The 16494-nt window shown below is 51.3% G+C and overlaps 1 protein-coding gene across 1 annotated transcript in view; it reads right to left on the minus strand.

The window, feature by feature from the left end:
- Mapk8ip3 (mitogen-activated protein kinase 8 interacting protein 3) overlaps positions 1–15670 on the minus strand; it is a 40060-nt gene extending 24390 nt beyond the window's left edge. Inside the window, exons 1-5 of the mRNA XM_048789381.1 lie at positions 15176–15670; positions 7005–7125; positions 4632–4702; positions 4324–4415; positions 939–962 (exon numbers count right to left, since the gene is read on the minus strand). Coding sequence (XP_048645338.1) covers positions 939–962; positions 4324–4415; positions 4632–4702; positions 7005–7125; positions 15176–15421 — 554 coding nt within the window. The 5' untranslated portion in view covers positions 15422–15670. The remainder of the gene's footprint in view (positions 1–938; positions 963–4323; positions 4416–4631; positions 4703–7004; positions 7126–15175) is intronic.
- Positions 15671–16494: the final 824 nt, after the last annotated feature.

Consider the following 16494-nt stretch of genomic DNA (forward strand, 5'->3'; position numbering starts at 1 on the left):
TCCTCCCGTCAGAGGCCTCTAAACAGGCAGGCCTCAAAGGCATAGAGGACTGGGCAGCACAATCTTCCCTGGGGCAGATCTAGTCTGCTCTGCTTGGAGGTGACAGGGCAAGAACTAACACTACTGCATGCCTCACTCAGCCTCTCGTACTTGAAGGAAACAGGACAGAGAGCAGGAGAGAGCAGAGGCATGCTGCCTATGCTTCCTGTGGCTGGAGGATGGCTTTATGAAGGATGACCCTGCGAAAGGGTGCCCAGACAGCTCTAGGGATTGGAGAGCTGGTCTATTTCCCGATGCCTGCTGGGACCTGGCTGTGTCAACTGGGCTGTTGGAGTGGCAGGCACAGGACCAGAGGGGCAGCACCCTGCTGGAGCAGAGGAGCTACACTCAGCCACATCAGAAGGCGTTTGCCTATGGCCAGCTCTCATGACCCCTTCACAGGGTGCCAGTACCTGTCAAGACTTGGAGACTCTTAAGATGCTGAGAAAGACAGCTGGAAAGTGCTGGATCTCTACCAGAGCCTCCTGGGCCCAGTCCCAAGAGCTGCTCCCTGTCAAGAGCCCACAAAGCCTGGAGTAGCAGAGCCTGGGGTAGGCTACACCCCTGCCTGCCCCAGCAGGCTCCCGCCTCCTCTTACCCACTTTGCCTCTTTTGAGAGGCTAATATTAGCATGGGGAGCACCCTGGGGCCTGGCTGACCCCGTTAGGCACTTAAACTCGTGACCTCAGGTGAAAAGCACTTAACATGTCCCTAGGCCCAAGCTGATGCCATCCTCACTGCCACCACATGCTACAGGGCAACAGCAGGGAGCATGGGGGTGGCTCTTGCCGCACAAGATGGGGCAATGGACACACAAACCAAGGACTTCCATAGCTTGATGTGGCACATATGGCCCAAGGCAACCCCAGCACTAAGTAGACAGAGACGCACAGCGTTACCTCTTCCTCCATGACTGGCGAGGACTGCAGGGCAGCGACAGACACGGCCAGCACACAGCAGCGACAGCACAGGGCAGGACAAGAAGACCACGTTAGAGAACGAAGGTCAGGCCAGAGGAAGAAGCTCGAGGACAATGATGGGGAGACAAGAAGGTGGCCCAACCCCCACTCCCCTACACACAACAGCGGTCACACACATAGACATCTTGACTTCAACAAGAGGCCCTGGATGGGGCCTGTGCAGTAGTTCAGCAAGTGCAGCATGTACACATCTACTGCAGAAGCACAAGCACACATGTGCACACAGAGGAGGGTGACAGAGTTGAGACACATGCATGCTCCTGCTCATGCCTAAGCACAGCTAATGTCTGAGCTCCTACTGAGACACAGACTCTGAAAATCACACCAGGAGTGCATGAAAAGTTGGTGTGGGTCAGGAGTGGTCGGCAGCTCAGAATAAGGAGGAACTAGGGCCTCGGGGGAGCTGAGGGGTTCTGAGCACAGGGGACAGGACCTATCTGCCTTCCACCTCAGCCTCCCAAGCCCAGAAGGGCTCACACTTTGTAGGGGGACAAAGCTGCACTTTCTTGACCTTAGTCAGCTACTGTGGAGGCCTCAGGCGGCAGCCCCTGTCCACACCCAGGAACCCAGACATCATGGTGGGGAAGGCACAGCCCAGAGGATGCTTCTGACTTGCGGCAGCAGCAAGAGAAACAGCCTCTGGGCTGGTGAGGAAGCTCAGTGTAACTGACAGCTAGACAAGTGATGGCGACAGCCTAGACCTGGGCACTGCCCCTTCAATTCCCCTCTCCCCAGCCCTGGGAGCACCTTGGCCTCCTTATGGCCGAAAGCCACCTGCAACACAGCCAGCATTCTCATGTGTCCTGCAGAGGTGGGCAACTCACAGGGTCTCAAGACGAAGGTGACATGGCTGCTTACACCTGCTGCCCAGCTGGCAGATCAGATCGGTGTGACAAAGACTGGTGTCACAAGACACCCTCCCTTTCCTGGACATGCTGGGATTCCACGGTAAATAAACGAGTGCCTGAGCTTCTAGGACAGCCATGTGCAGGGGGCGCACTCTTGCCAACAGGCACCAGAGGCCCTGTGCTGTCCAGAGGACATGTTTAGCCACTGCCAGACTACAGGACCTGGTCAGAACAGCACGGTCAGAGCAGATCCCAGGACTACCCCTATGAAGCAGGTCAAGGGCTTCTCACAGGGCTCATTCTGGCTCCCTGAGGGAAGAGGAAGAGCTGCTGTAAAGTCCCAGCAAGGCTGAGGAATGAGGCCTGAGTGGCACACACAAGTCCCAGGGCTGTGGGCTCCTCGGCAGGAGCCAGCTTCCCACAGTCTGCCTGTCCTGCAACCAGAGCTGAACTCTGACCAATAGGGAGAAACCAAGGGGCCAACACTGACTGGTGCACTGCTCAAGGCTGTGGGTCCCACAGGGACACCTGAAGAAGCAGGTGATCTGATAGGGCCTATTTCTCCCCACCCCCCATGGGATCATCCATGACAAAGCACATCCTGCCCCACAGCTGTGGCTCCTCCACTATACACAGAGGAATGGGAGGCCTGAACTGCCCACGGTGATGGCTAGAACCTTCATCGGCTGGTTTCAGAGCATGGGTGGCAGGGTTTTAGGTGAGCCCAGTGTCCTACGGAGTCTAATTTATGTAGTGTCCACAGGGCTTGGGGCACTGCCCACTGTGACACAAGATCCTGGTCACTTACGGCTCCTAGGATAGCCCAGATATGCTCTCCTTGTGCTCTCTACTGTGTGACCTTTGGGCTGTTCCCCTTTTAAGGGTGCACTGGCAGAAGATAGGCAGGAAGTCCCAGAATCACTGCAGCTCTCACACAAAACAACACTAAGACCCTTGACTCTGGGTTAGAATTCAAGACCAGCTGTTTGGAAATCCTTGTGGCCATTCTGAGGGCCAGAAGTCAGCACATCCACAGTGTGCTAAGGAGAAACACTTGGAATTGTACTTCCCCCATTCAGATGCGACTTGTAAACTACAGTGTCACAGTCTGCCAAGCTCTCTTGCCCACACTGCCTTGCTAACTCTAGTGCTGCCTGGCAGCTGCTGATGCAGCCGTGCCCACCCAGGGGGCAACACAGGCCCCATTCCGTGGTAGGCAGTGACTCGTGTCTGCAAGCACACTGCCAGTGCCTTGCTCCCTGCTGCAGTCCTGGAGAGACAATGGCACACACGTCTGTTTCTGTTTCCAGGTTGGAGACTCTGGGGCACAGAAGCAGACAGCTTTGCCCAACTTCCTGGTCAGTGGCCGATGAAGTCCAGAGCTAGACCTCTGAACTGTTTTGTTATACACATAACACACAGAATAGGCAGGCACGGAAGAAAATGTAAGCAACAGCTTTTACGCAGTGTGCCAAGGGTGCTCCCTGGCCCAGCCTATCTGCAGAATCAGGGGCCACAGGGTGATGGGTGCACCTGGCTCACCCTGTGGTCCTGGCTTCAGGCCCTTCCCCCACATGATGGAGGTGTAGAACCCCTGGCCCAGGCCTCCATCTGTACTCTCCCACTCACCCCCTCATGCTGGTCAAAACTGGACAGGACCTCTGATACTGCTCCCTGGGCCTGAAACAGAGTAGAGGACTCTGGCCTGGGCGGGCTTCTCCTTGCTGCTCAAGCAAGGTTAACACAGAGGGACCTGGGGGTCTGCTGCATCAACCTGCCCTGCAGAGGGAATGAGGCTCAGTGGTTGGCTAAGGTGGCCTGACCTCCGCCCATCCTGTCAGTTAGCAGTAGCATGCTCCACTCACCTAGAACACAGATCCACAGACACTGAGCCCCTACCCCAAGAAGAATGTGTTCACACTCCACACAGATCCTAGTTTTATCCACAAGTCATAACTAGCAAACTCTACCTTCTTTATTTTATAAATGAGATGAGGTCAGAGCATTGGGTGATCAGCTGAAGCCCCATTAACAGATGCCAGAGCTGGGCTTCAAAGCCCGCCAGCAGGTAGAGGTCTCCAGGTGCTTGTTGCAGAACAGTGTCCAGCCCCTTCTGGCCCTTCCCTCTGTAATCCTGGTATGAGAGGCAGACAGGCAGATCCCTTGGTTCTGCCTTATACTGAGTTAAACCCATTCCTTGTGCAAATGATTGCAAAAGCAAAAGCACTGTGAGCACTGATTTTGAGGTTTAAAATATATTTTGGTGAATGGGAAAATTTGCCAGCTATGTGAATAGTGAGGGCTGAACACATGCAACTTTGCTGAGCCTCTGAGACTGACCTGTGACTCACAAAAGGCATAGCCTGGCTACTCACAAGCCCTCAGCCACAGCCACCTCTAAATGCACTCCTGCCCAGAGGCCCTCTGCCTCCCCTCTGCCACCTTAGCTGGCCTACCTCCGCCCTGGCAGGCTGCTCTCCGTCTGGCTGCTCCCCCCAACCTGCTGCATCTTGGATCTCTCGATGTGCTCCACGTAGGTCTGAATCATCTGCCAAAAGGGGACTCTCATCAGTGAAGACCCCTGGGCCCCTCACCACCAAGATTCAGATGCAGTTGTGCTCCAATGAAAACAGGCAACTCCAGGGGAAGGGGCCAAACCAGCCGAGGCAGACAGCTTCCCTCCAGACACAGGTGGCACCAGCAAATAGCAGGTGTGGGCTGCAGCTCAGGCCCCTCCCACCCAGGGAGGCCCATTGGTGCCCACCTCCGTGTGCCGCTGGTGCAGGGCGTTGTACTCCTTCTTCATCTCAGATTCCCGTTCCTCCAGCCGAGAGACTAGAAGACACAAGGCCTATGGGTCAGCCACACAGCCCGCTCCCACAAGGCTGGTCCCTCTCCCAGGCCAGGACCAGAAGCTGGTGTAGCATCTCGTGCCCTAAGGGCCATGACTGCTGGAGGGCAGACACGAGAGGCATGGTGTGTGCTATCTGTGGGAGAGCACTTCACTCAGTTATAAAGAAAACCAGGACAAGCAGGTACACAGAAGCAATATCTACCCAGGTCAGCCAGGAAGTTTGGTGATGGAGGCAAAACTGAAGGTGAGTGAGGGCTCAGTGGTGGCACATGTGCCTAAGATATGGGAGGCCCTGGTTTCATCCCAGCGCAGCAAAGAAGAAAGAGGAATGAGATGTTTGTGGGAAGAGACAACCTCTTAGACATTCCTAAGAGCGACGGCACTTTGGAAAAGTGGCAGAACAGACAGCAAGACTCCTTACACACGCTGAGGTCTGGGAAGACCAAGTCACAATCATGGCTCCTTGAGACCGACAGCAAGGCCTCCCTAAATTGGTGGCCACTGGTGCCACTGGGATAGTCCCCTCTGGCCCCACATGTGCCTGCCCAAGCAGACAACTGCCCAAGAGGCTAACTGGCAGCAGGGGCCAGGTGATGCCCCCATGTCCTGCCAAAAGCCAGCATGCAATGATCTTAGATGCCTCCCCCTGTGGCTCTGCTCAGCCCTCTGTCCTTGCAGCCCAGCAAGATGGGAGGGCCAGGAAGAAGAGTAGAAGCAGGACAATAAAACAGACAAGTCCAGGGACTCGTGTGGCATGATCCTTCAGCAGCCAGTACCCCATCCTCAGTGTGAGACCTTCCCACCCTTCCTTGGCTTCCTGATGTCTGCTTTCACTTGATTTATCAAATGACATGGTTCCACCTCTCACTGCAGGGTGTGCTTTGCTCTTCAACCTGAAGGTGGCCTGCCTGGCAGTGTCTGGTGGTGCAGGATCCCGCTGAAGCAGCAGGAGCTCCAGCTCGAGGTAGAAGCCTAGAAGGCTTGTTATGGACACCAGCACCCAACACACAAGGGACTTACAGGTGCTGGTGTACAACACACAACCCATGTCAGGCATGTTCTGACCCGGCCACTGCTCTGTCCTTGGAGAGGCTGGCTGCCTAACTGTGCTCTCCTGCAGAGGAACGTAGTGTTAGAGTCCCAGGGCATCTCTATGACCCCTCTCACCTGGTGCCTACCCAACAAGTAATCACTGCCTGCAATCTAGTTGCAATCTTTCTTCTCTCTTCACACATGACACACAGTCTAAGTAAAGGGAACACTAGTGCATGGGGAACTCCAGAAAGGGCTTCCTATGAGTGCCTACAGCGGGACTTCAGGTTGGGGGCTGGCTGGTTAAACACCAGTGCACCTGGAAGTAGCTGGCTGCGGAAGGCATCTAAGGATGGGGAGAGGCCCAACATAGCAAACTGCTTTTTCCCCCAATTTGGTTCTTACTTTTTGGGAAAAAAAAGGCTCCTGCCATCCAGGGAAATCAGGTAAAGTGGCAATATGGGTTTCAATAAAACACCTCTTTATAGAGACTAAGATTACACAGCTAATGACGACAGTTTTAGTATAATGTCGAAGACTAAAATACACGTTCTCATGGTAATGAATTTATTTATTTATTTTAAATTAGTTTTTAAAAAATATTTATTTTTTAATGGTAGTTGGACACAATACCTCTAACCCCAGCCCTCGGATTTATTTTTTTAAATAATATACTGTAATTATTTTTTAAATACCTTTATTTATTTATTTATTTATTTTTATGTGGTGCTGAGGATAGAACCCAGGGCCTCTATTTAGCAGGTGCTAAATGAGCGCTCTACCGCTAAGCCACAAAACACCCTTTCTTTGCCTTGCTTTGCCGGGACAGGGTTTTCCCACAGACACCCTTGGCCAACCATGAGACTCTCCTAGGCACTGCCATGACAGCAATGGCTTTGTCGTGGATGGACCTTTAGCTGGACAAAGACCAGTCACTCACTCCCCAGGCAGGTGGGAGCAAGAAGCCAGCAGGACCACAAGACCACGGAGTGGACATTTTCAGGTCAGATTTCACTATAAAACAGCAGAGCCTTGTGATTAGGAGTCTTATCCATTTTTCTCTCTTCCACAAAGGACCTGAGGTGATTACAGAAACACATGCTAGTGTGGAGATTAAACAAGTAGTTGAGAAAAATCACTGGGCTTCCTCTAATCTCCTTTCACCAGAAGCTCTCGTCTCTGACCCAGCCAGCCGGGCCTCACACCATGCACATGCTCCCTCTCGTGTCACCTCTCCTGCCAGCCACTTACTCTGATCGGCGTAGTTCTTGGCTTTCAGTTCCAGTTGGCGTGTCTGAAACTCATAGTGCTCCACCTGGATCTGGAGCTCTTTTTTTTCTTGTTCCAAGGCATCTTCAAACTCAATGAATTTCTATGCACAGAAACAACAAGCAGGTAGGTGTTATAAAGGTATGCAGCCAGAAGGGGACTGCAGCCCTTCTTCACCTGAAGGGCCATGGGCTTCAAGCCTCGAGAGGCCATGAGCTGGACAGTGGCAGGGTTGGAATGGGGGGTTTCCCCATTCTTGACTCTGGCTTCCAACCCTTTATGGTGCTGGCCCCCTTCAGGCAAATCTCAGCATAGCTGAGTCCTGAAAGCAAGCAACAGGGGACTCTAGACCAAACACCTCTGGAAACTTCTCCTCAGTTAACACAATGCATGGGCACTCTGACTCCTCGGGCACCCTTCATGCTCCCATGGCACATAGGCTGCCACAGAGCCCCACCTGGAGGAGGCCCTTGCTCGATAAAAGCCTTGCTGTTTAGGAATTGTTGAATACAGGCTCCACAATACACAGCTGGGCCTTGACTATTCCCATGGCATTTCAATCACCGCTCAGCTCAGGACCCACCATTACTGGACTAACTGATGACACCAAGCATCACACCTAGTCCCTGGAAAAGATGGGGTTGGTCTCGGCTAGTCTGTGAGGAGAAAGGTGGCATGGCCGGCTGGCTGCAATTTCAGTTCCCCTGTCACTGATGACACCAAAACTTTTTCACAAGTGTATTTTTTATATAGGCTACCTCTGGAAATCACTCATTCTGTTATATTGTTTTTACTGATTCATTAGGATTTTCACTATACCTAATCAAGACTTTGTGTCTTAGCTGGGCACAGTGGTGCATATCTGTGATCCCAGCTACTCGGGAGGTTGAGGCATGAGGATACAAGTTTGAAGTCAGCCTGAGCAACTTAGTGAGGCCCTGTCTCAAAATAAAACAATAAAAACGGTTAGGGTGTAGATCAGAGGTAGAATACTCCTGGGTTCAGTCTCTAGTATCATAAAAACAAAAACTAAACCCAGGCCTTGCACTGTACTGGCACTGCGGCCTATGGTCTGTGTGTGGGAGCTGCCTTGGTGACGTTTGCCCCTCTCCTGCCCTGTCACTGCACAGTGCTGCGTTTCTCAGGTGCTAGATCACACTGTTTCAGTCTATTTCTGATCAGACCAAAAGAGGGTTTGTTCCAGGCACACTGGTGCCAAACACAGTCCTGAACCCGAGGGGTGTGCTTCCTCACAAACCTTCCTCACCAGCATTTCCTTGGTTATTCTCCACATCTCTCTTTCCAGGTTAACTTGAAAACCACCTTACCCCTCATATATTGGCCAGCTTATCAGAATTTGTTTCCTGGTGAATTTGAAGATATGTATTAAAATAATCTGACAGTACAAGCCCTTCCAACATTTAGTATCAGAGAAATCTCTTCTTAGTGTTCACCAGAATGCAAGGTTCTTTCTATTCCAACTGTAAAACCACACAGAACTTAACTGACCTTTCCTGCCAAATGCACAGAGGTCAGCATGGAATTCCCAGAAGTGCAGCAACAACCAGGCACTGCCTCTCAAGCACTAGCCAGACCTGTGACACTTTCACATGCAAGGAAATTCCACCAGCAACACAAACTGACATTTCAGATTGAATTCTTTCTCACATGTCCTAGAAACCAGGGTCACCGAAAGGACTCCATCCAACGGAGGGAGAAAAACAAATTTCCAAAAGAAAGACACTCTCATCTTTGACTTTTGGGCTGGGCAGGTACCCTTCTTCTGCAGCCGATTCCCAGGGGATGGCGTGTGCCTGACACTGCAGAATTTTACCCCAGGCTGGCTAGAGGCAAAGGACCCAAACCACCTTTCCATTTCCCATGACTGTCTTAAACCTAGGTCTGAAAAGCAGGAGAGCAGGTCTTGAGGGTGACCCTGGGTGTCAGAAACTGCTTCCAAGGTCTGCTGGATGGCACACTCATGAGGGATACTTCTGTACTCCGACATGGCTCTGAGAATGGCCATATCCCAGGAACACAGCAAGCATTCCTCACATTTACATTAAAGGGAATATGTGCTCCAGTGCCTGCCCAAAACCCATCCAGCTGGTTTAATACATACTGGTTTTTAAGAATTGGTAAGACAGGGAAAAGAAAAGGATTATGTCAGTGATACAAGGGGAAGTAAGAAAACAGAAGCTAAACCCATGTGCCACGCTGGGAAACATCACTCGTCCTCTGTGGCTGCTCCAGCCAATGCTTCCCCTGTTCTGTGGCCAGGAGTACTGGCTCTCAAGAAAAGAGCATTCCAAACTTAAGAAAGGCACAGGGCAGGCACTCAGTGCAGTATCTGTTTGGGCACTCATCTGCTAGGGAGGAGGAGAGGTGGTAGGAAGGCCAGGGTGGAAAAGGTTGGGGAACAGGACCCCAGCAAGAAGCAGAGAATGGAAGGAATGATACCCAGTGTCAAGGGAAGCCAAGATGCAGGCAGAAGGCCCTAGAACACTTCAATAAGAGGTCCTGCTTTGAATCCACTGCTATGGGGAATGGGGTCTAAACTCCAGAGCTGAGAGGAGGCACATACTCAAGGATATCTGTCATATTCAACTCGCCATCCCAAAGCTCCTATCCTCACAGGCACTTAAAAACCTAACTGCAAATGACTGACTACATGGGCTCTAAATGTGTCGAAAAACACTGTATTTCTTCAGGGCGAGACTTGGTCCCCAGTGGCTGGAATTTGTTCTTAGAACAGGCCAATCTCTGCACGGGGTCAAAAATAGACTCCAGTCTCCTGGCTTTTGTCTCCTCCAGCAGTCCTGAGCACATTTCTGCATTTTTTTTTTTTTTTTTTTTTTTGTGATACTGGGGACTGAACTCAAGGGAATTCTACCACTGAGCGACAGCCCCAGCCAAAATTCATACACACACACACACACACACACACACACGTATATATGTATATATATGTGTATATATATACATATATATGTGTGTGTGTATAATTTTTTTTTTGGTACTGGGGATTGAACTCAGGGTTATAGGGTTATTTGACCACCGAGCCACATCTCTTTCCCTATTTTGTATTTTATTTAGAGACAGGGTCTCACTGAGTTGCTTAGCGCTTCGCAGTTGCTAAGGCTGGCTTTGAACTCTCGATCCTCCTTTGTTAGCCTCCCAAGCCACTGGGATTACAAGCATGCACCACCATTATTTAAAATTTTAAAAATGTGCCCGGCTATTTTTAAATTTTGAGACAGGATCTATGTTGTTGAGACTGATCTCTAACTTGTGATTCTCCTGTCCCAGCCTCCCGAGTCTCTGGAATGACAGACTTGGCCACTGCACCCAACTGTTCCTGCATATGTTAATGGTGCAGCTGCCATCACCTACATACCTGCACTGCACAGGGCCTGTCCCAAGATGGCATGCACACCAAGGCCACGTAAAAGTGAAGCCCCCAGTTCCATCAGCAGGCAGACACACAAACAGGCAGAGACACTGCCTAGCAGTGAAGAACAACACATGTGACAGCCTGGACATCTCAGAACTACAATACCAAGTGACAGAAGTGAGACAAAGCAGGGCATATACTGCATGGTCTGTGTATAGAAAGTCCTAGAAATGCAAATGAACCAATGGGGCAGAAAGCAGATCAGTGGTCAACCGGGGGTAGGGGAGGCAGGGAGACACAGAGACCAAGATCACATAAGTGAGCTCTAGGATGGGGGGAGGGGCACCTTCACTGCCCTCACGGTGGGGATGGATAGCTTGAGGGGTCTATACCAATGTCAAAACTCATCACACTGAGCTGAGTGTGGCACATACCTGTCATCCCAGACTGAGGTGGGAAGATATCAAGTTCAAGGTTACCTATCAAGACCCTGTCTCAAAATGAAAATAAAAAGGACTGGATATAGCTCAGTGGTAGAGTGCCTCTGGGTTCAAACCCCAAAAACAAAAATCCTTGTTGATTGTACACTAAGCATGTGCAGTTCTGTGTATGCCAGCCATACCTCAACACAATGGCTAACCCCTCCCCCTGAAAAAATAAAAGATAAAAGATAGTGAAGCCCAGAGTAAAAGGTTCAGTCCTGTGACCATCAGCAAAGGCGACTTCTAGGAGCCAGGGATCTCCCAGCAGACCTCTTCTCAGCCCTGCAGGATTTTCGTCACCTCCTTGCTGTTTCCTAGAGAGTTAGCACCACCTCCCACTGGCTCCATCTCATCCTATTTTCCTCTACCTGCTCTCCTGTAGCAGAAACAAGTCCCTCTGGCTGGAACGCGTTCACTGAAAAAATCCAAACCCAATTTTAAGCATCTTCCTTTCTTGCCTGAAGCTAACTTAGAAACATTTACCACCTGCCCTTTGAAAGGGACTCAGCCAGACTGTTCACAGTTGTGCTGTCTAGAACAGGTGCCGTGGTCACAGGCGACTGTCTCAACATAAAATAATTAAAAGGAAAACCAGGGCTTGGGGTGTGGCTCAGTGGAAGAGACCTGGCCTTACAAGTATCAGGACCTGGTTTCTATCCCCAGCACCAGGGAAGGAAAATAATTAAAATCCCCTTTCCTCAGCTCCCTAAGACACACTGGAAATGTTCACGGGCCCACTGGATTGGACAGCACAAATTAGAATATGCCCATCACCACAGAAGTCTGCTGGACAGAAGGGCTGCTCCTAAGAGAGTCCCTGATTTTGGAAACTGAGGTGCGGCATGGAAAGATGAGCAAAGGGGAAGCTGGCTCCCCTGCTCATTCACACAGGCTAGCTGGAGAAGAGAATAGCCCTGGTCCTGTCCCTGAACAAACTGGAAGTTAGCTGGGGAGGTCAGGGTGAGAGGCATAGCAGGTGAATGCTGGGGACATTCTTGTTCTCTCCAGTACACTGTCAGATGCCAGGGAGTCAGGTGGGCCAGGAACTGGCTGGGAAAAACACTGGCAGGGTCCTACGCAAGGGGAGCAGCACGCATGGGGAGAGGAAGTGGAAGACCAGGCCTCTTCTCACATCTTGTCTTGTGCCCCTCCTGCCTGCCCATCTTGCATGCGGTCAAGATGTCCCAGACTCGGCAGCCCTGAGTATTACTTTAGAGAATGAGTCTGGCCACCAGGTTACAGGAAAGCCAGACCAGGATATACACTGCAAAGTAATTAATGTGAGCTGTAACATGTCAAGGTCACAAAGGGCAGAAACTGAGGAACCATTCCAGAATATCAGGGACTATAGGGACATGCAGGACCCCGAGGCCTTAGCAGAATGGGGGAGAAAGAAAACAAAATGGGAAAAGATTCACATATGGGAATCCACATGAGGAGAATATTTTTGCAACTTTTCTGTATATTATTGCAACAAAAAGTTTAAGAAAAGATTAATTCAAATTTTAAGGGAACTGACCTCCATCCACATTCAGCCCCCCTGGTCCACCTGGGCTGCCATGGCAGCCCAGAAGGTTCTCACCACAGAACAGCAGGCTTCACTCCAGAGGCCTCTGAACCCCAGCTAGCTCCCCCATGTTCTCCCTGGCTTGAAGTAGCTCTTTGCTCATGGTTTCTGTACCTGTTTGTTTCCATCTTTCAGAGTGACTCTGTTTGGAGAATGGGAACACAACTCAGGGGTACAGCCCTTTTCTAGTATGCACAAAGGTCTAGGTTTGATTCCCAGTGCCATGAAAATGAGTCTAGTGTGACACTGCTTTGCTCTTGGAGCTTCTGGTACTGCTACAGTTGAAGAACTTTTTGGAGGCAACAAGGAAAAACAGCTCTGGCCACCACATCTTAACAGCTTCATCCAAAAACCGGTATTTAAGAACTTCTTTTAAGGGATGGGGATGCAGCTCAGTGATAGAGCTGCATCCAACTTGGTTGGATTCTAGTTCTAGTACATCGAGGGGAAAAAAAACCCCAAAACTGCTCTTAATATTCACTTTGGCTGAAGAAGAAATGGCAGACACTGTCCAAGCAGTGAACTTACTACTTTTGACGTAGGAAACAGGAGCAAGAACTTCTGATTCAATGTATTTACTCATTCATGAGAGATCATCTCTGCAGGATGGGATTATGTGGATTTTTCACCCCCTTTCCAGTTCTTTTTTTAAGTTGTAGATGAACACAATACCTTTATTTATTTATTTATGTGGTGCTAAGGATCAAATCCAATGACTCACATGTGCTAGGCAATTGCCCTACCACTGAGCCACAATCCCAGCTGCCCCACTTTCCAGTTTGATCCTACCCAAATTCTCTTCTATGAAATGGATTACTTTTGTCTGACTAGGAAAAAAGAAGTCTTGGATCAAACTCTCCTCCACTTGGATGCTTTTCTTACACAGCATCAAATGTCCATCATCAGCAAATGTCCACAGACACCTCCTGTGGGAAGAGTACCCACCTGCATTACTTGAGATGTGAGGGATGCTACTAGCAGCTTCTCTAAGGTTAAAGAGATTTTAAAGTAAGCGATGACTAAAACTCACCTCTGAAGCCTTATTTTTCCTCTCATAAGCTAGGTGCTTAATTGCTGCAAGAAGAACTCTGCCACCTGGGCAAACTCCAGCCTCTGTCCTTTCAGGCCTGGCACACACAGCCAGCTGCCCCTTTCCAACCCTTTTGAGAACCTGTGCTAAAATCTGAACAGCTGGCAACACCCAGGGCTTGCTGTCCGAGACCCCACCAGGGGTCCTGCCTGATGTCTCAAACCCTCACCATGATTCTTCAGGCCACTCAGAGCCAATAGTGGTGCCCAGCATCTGAGACGAAACTGACATGCCAAGGCTGACAAGCAATCCACTTAGAGAAGAGGTCACTGTGGCCCAGAGGAGGAGAGACCGGGTGGATAGGCCGCTCACAAGGACAGGGCTGGTGCCCAAGATGGTATCTGCAGACTCCACGGCTTGGGCCCTTCACCATAGACCTCAATTCCAGAGAACTGGCCACTCAGTATCAGAACCAAGAATCTCCTTATGGTTATCACAGGGTGAGTAGAAGACAGGGATGTTTACTCTGCTCAAGGTTTTCCTCAAAAACCCTGCAGACTCTGTCTTCTCAGAAGGCTGCAGCTGGCTCAGGTTACCATCTCTGACTAAGCCTAATTGAGCAGAGTGGCTAGGGCAGCATCCTCTGACAGCTCATCCCAGCTCCTCTGCACCATGTCATGCCTGCAGCCCATGACGTCCAGATCCTGGGCTATCGCACACATCCATGATCAGGAGTCCCTGACTAGAAGAATAAGCCCGCAAAGAGCAGTGGTCTTTTCCACAAGACTGAAAGTGAATGTCTGCTTGATTCCATAAAGGAGCCAGAACACCAATGTTTACAGGGTTGAACCCTTTTCTTCAGTTGTAACAGTACCTGACTCTCCCCAAGGGCATAATATTAGCATCTGACTGCCACCTCCACCTGGCCAGTCCAACCCAGGGTATTTGCTTACTGCTCAGCTCACAGCTCTCTGTGCAGCCTGTCTAAATAGCTGGAGCAATAGGGTAAGGGCATTACAGCAATCTCTCTGCAAGGCGCAGGCACAATACTTAAGAGCAGTGGTCCAGCCTGAGTGTAAGTGGGAAGGAAGAGGCACCTCCCTGGAGGTTGCCTTGGCACTGCACAAAGCAGGGTACCTAAGCCAGGTAGTGTACATTTTTAGGTACACAGCTACAACTCGGCCTTAAGGTTGTCCAGCTTGGTTTTCTTCTTTTACTTCCTCCTCATCACTATTTTGACTACACAGGCTGGGAATAAAAACGAAAGCCAACCAAACCTCCGTCAGGCATCAAAAGGCCCTGAGTGGTCAGAGCAGTGGAGGGCGGTGCCCAGCACAGGGGGAGGCAGCCACAGCTTCACCGCTGGGTATGTGGGGAGGAGTGACCCAGAAGAGACCAGGCCGTGCGTCTGGGTCCACTCCGCATCCTGGCCCGGTGTTTCTGGAGTGTGTGACCTTGGTCGGGCCCCTCCACTTCTCAGGGCCAGTTCCCTCCCTAGTAAAGCGGCCCGGGTCACTTTGAGCTCTCAGATCCTAGGGGCTCCTGAATCCCCTGTGTGGGGAGTCTGAAGCCGCAGTGGTGAGGCCCGAGCATCCCAATCTAGGAATGTGCGGCCCAGAGCCCTGCTCAAAGCCAGCGGCCAGCCGCGGGCTCGGCCGCCGGCCGCCCGCGCCCACGCACCTCCTCCGCCTGCTTGCGCAGCGCCTTCTCGCGCTCGTACTGCGTGAGCAGCTGCTCGTTGTCCTCGCGCAGCAGCTCCAGCTCCACCTCGTGCTCCTGGTTCTCGCTCAGCACCGAGTCCAGGTTCTCCAGCACGTTCACCACCAGCGGCATGAGCTCCTTGACCACCTCCTCGTCGTAGCAGTGGATGAGGCGCTCGAACTCGCGGTAGATGGAGCCCGCCAGGCCCGACACGCGCTCCGACATCACCGAGCCCGAGCAGTAGTCGTCCTGGTACACCACCACGCCGCCANGCCGCGGCGTCAGGGAAGCGGCGCTTCCGGCCGCGTCTGTGGCTTGGGGGCCTTCCCACGCTGTGTCCCAGCGGCGCGATGGGGCCAGCTGCTGCGGGCCGCGCTTTTGCCCGGGCTGGACGTCTGCCTGGGCACCTCGCGACACCAGGAATTGGCGGCCCGCCTGCACAGGCGGTTCGGGTTCCGCGGCGCCACCCGCGGGTGCCGGTCACGGCAGAGCGATAGCGGAGCAGGCTTGTGTTCCGGAGGCTAGAACCTCGAGAATTCCGAGAACTCCCCAGCAGGGCAGCCGCCATGACCCGGCCAGCCGGCGTGGACATCACTATTATTTTTATTATGAACACCACCTTCAGAAATTGGTTACCTGAAATTGATTGAAACCATGAAATTTTAACAAGCTGGCATGCTGGGTAATTCCCGGTGCTTACAGAATATACAATATTAAGTTGAAGTCAACTGATTAGAACTTCGGATTTGCTCATTAAAAAACCATAAAATGTAAGGTGAGCTCATTCCTTTCGAAAGTTCTGATTTCTAAGGAATGTTTCACTAACAATCCCCAAGAATGCTAAGGATTAAGGAATTCAGCCAGGCTCAGTGGCCCATGCCTGTATCCCAGCTCCTCTGAAAGCTGAGGCAGGAGCCGTCTGGCGGCGGGGGGGGGGGATTTAACCTAACCCTGGCAACTCTGGAGGTTGAGGCAGGATGGCAAAACCATCTTAAAATAAAAATAAGGGCTGGGGATGTGGCTCAGTGGTAATGCGCCCCTAGGTTCAATTCCCGAGATATGTACCTGCTTGCAAGGTTTGACTCCCTGAAGGATCTCCCAGATAACACAGCAGGTGATGCTGTCCCAGAACTGGCACATTTCTGAGGGAGGAACAAGACTTCAAAATACCAGTTCTGATGTTTATTTTTCTGGCTTTCACCTGAACACTGGTAGAGCTACCAGTGTCCGATGTCTGGCCTCTGGGGACTTGAACGACTCAGATTTCAGTGACTGCCCTTAGCTTGAGCAGCTGCTAT

Source organism: Marmota marmota, unplaced genomic scaffold (assembly GCF_001458135.2).
Source record: "Marmota marmota marmota unplaced genomic scaffold, marMar, whole genome shotgun sequence".
Lineage (NCBI taxonomy): Eukaryota > Metazoa > Chordata > Mammalia > Rodentia > Sciuridae > Marmota > Marmota marmota.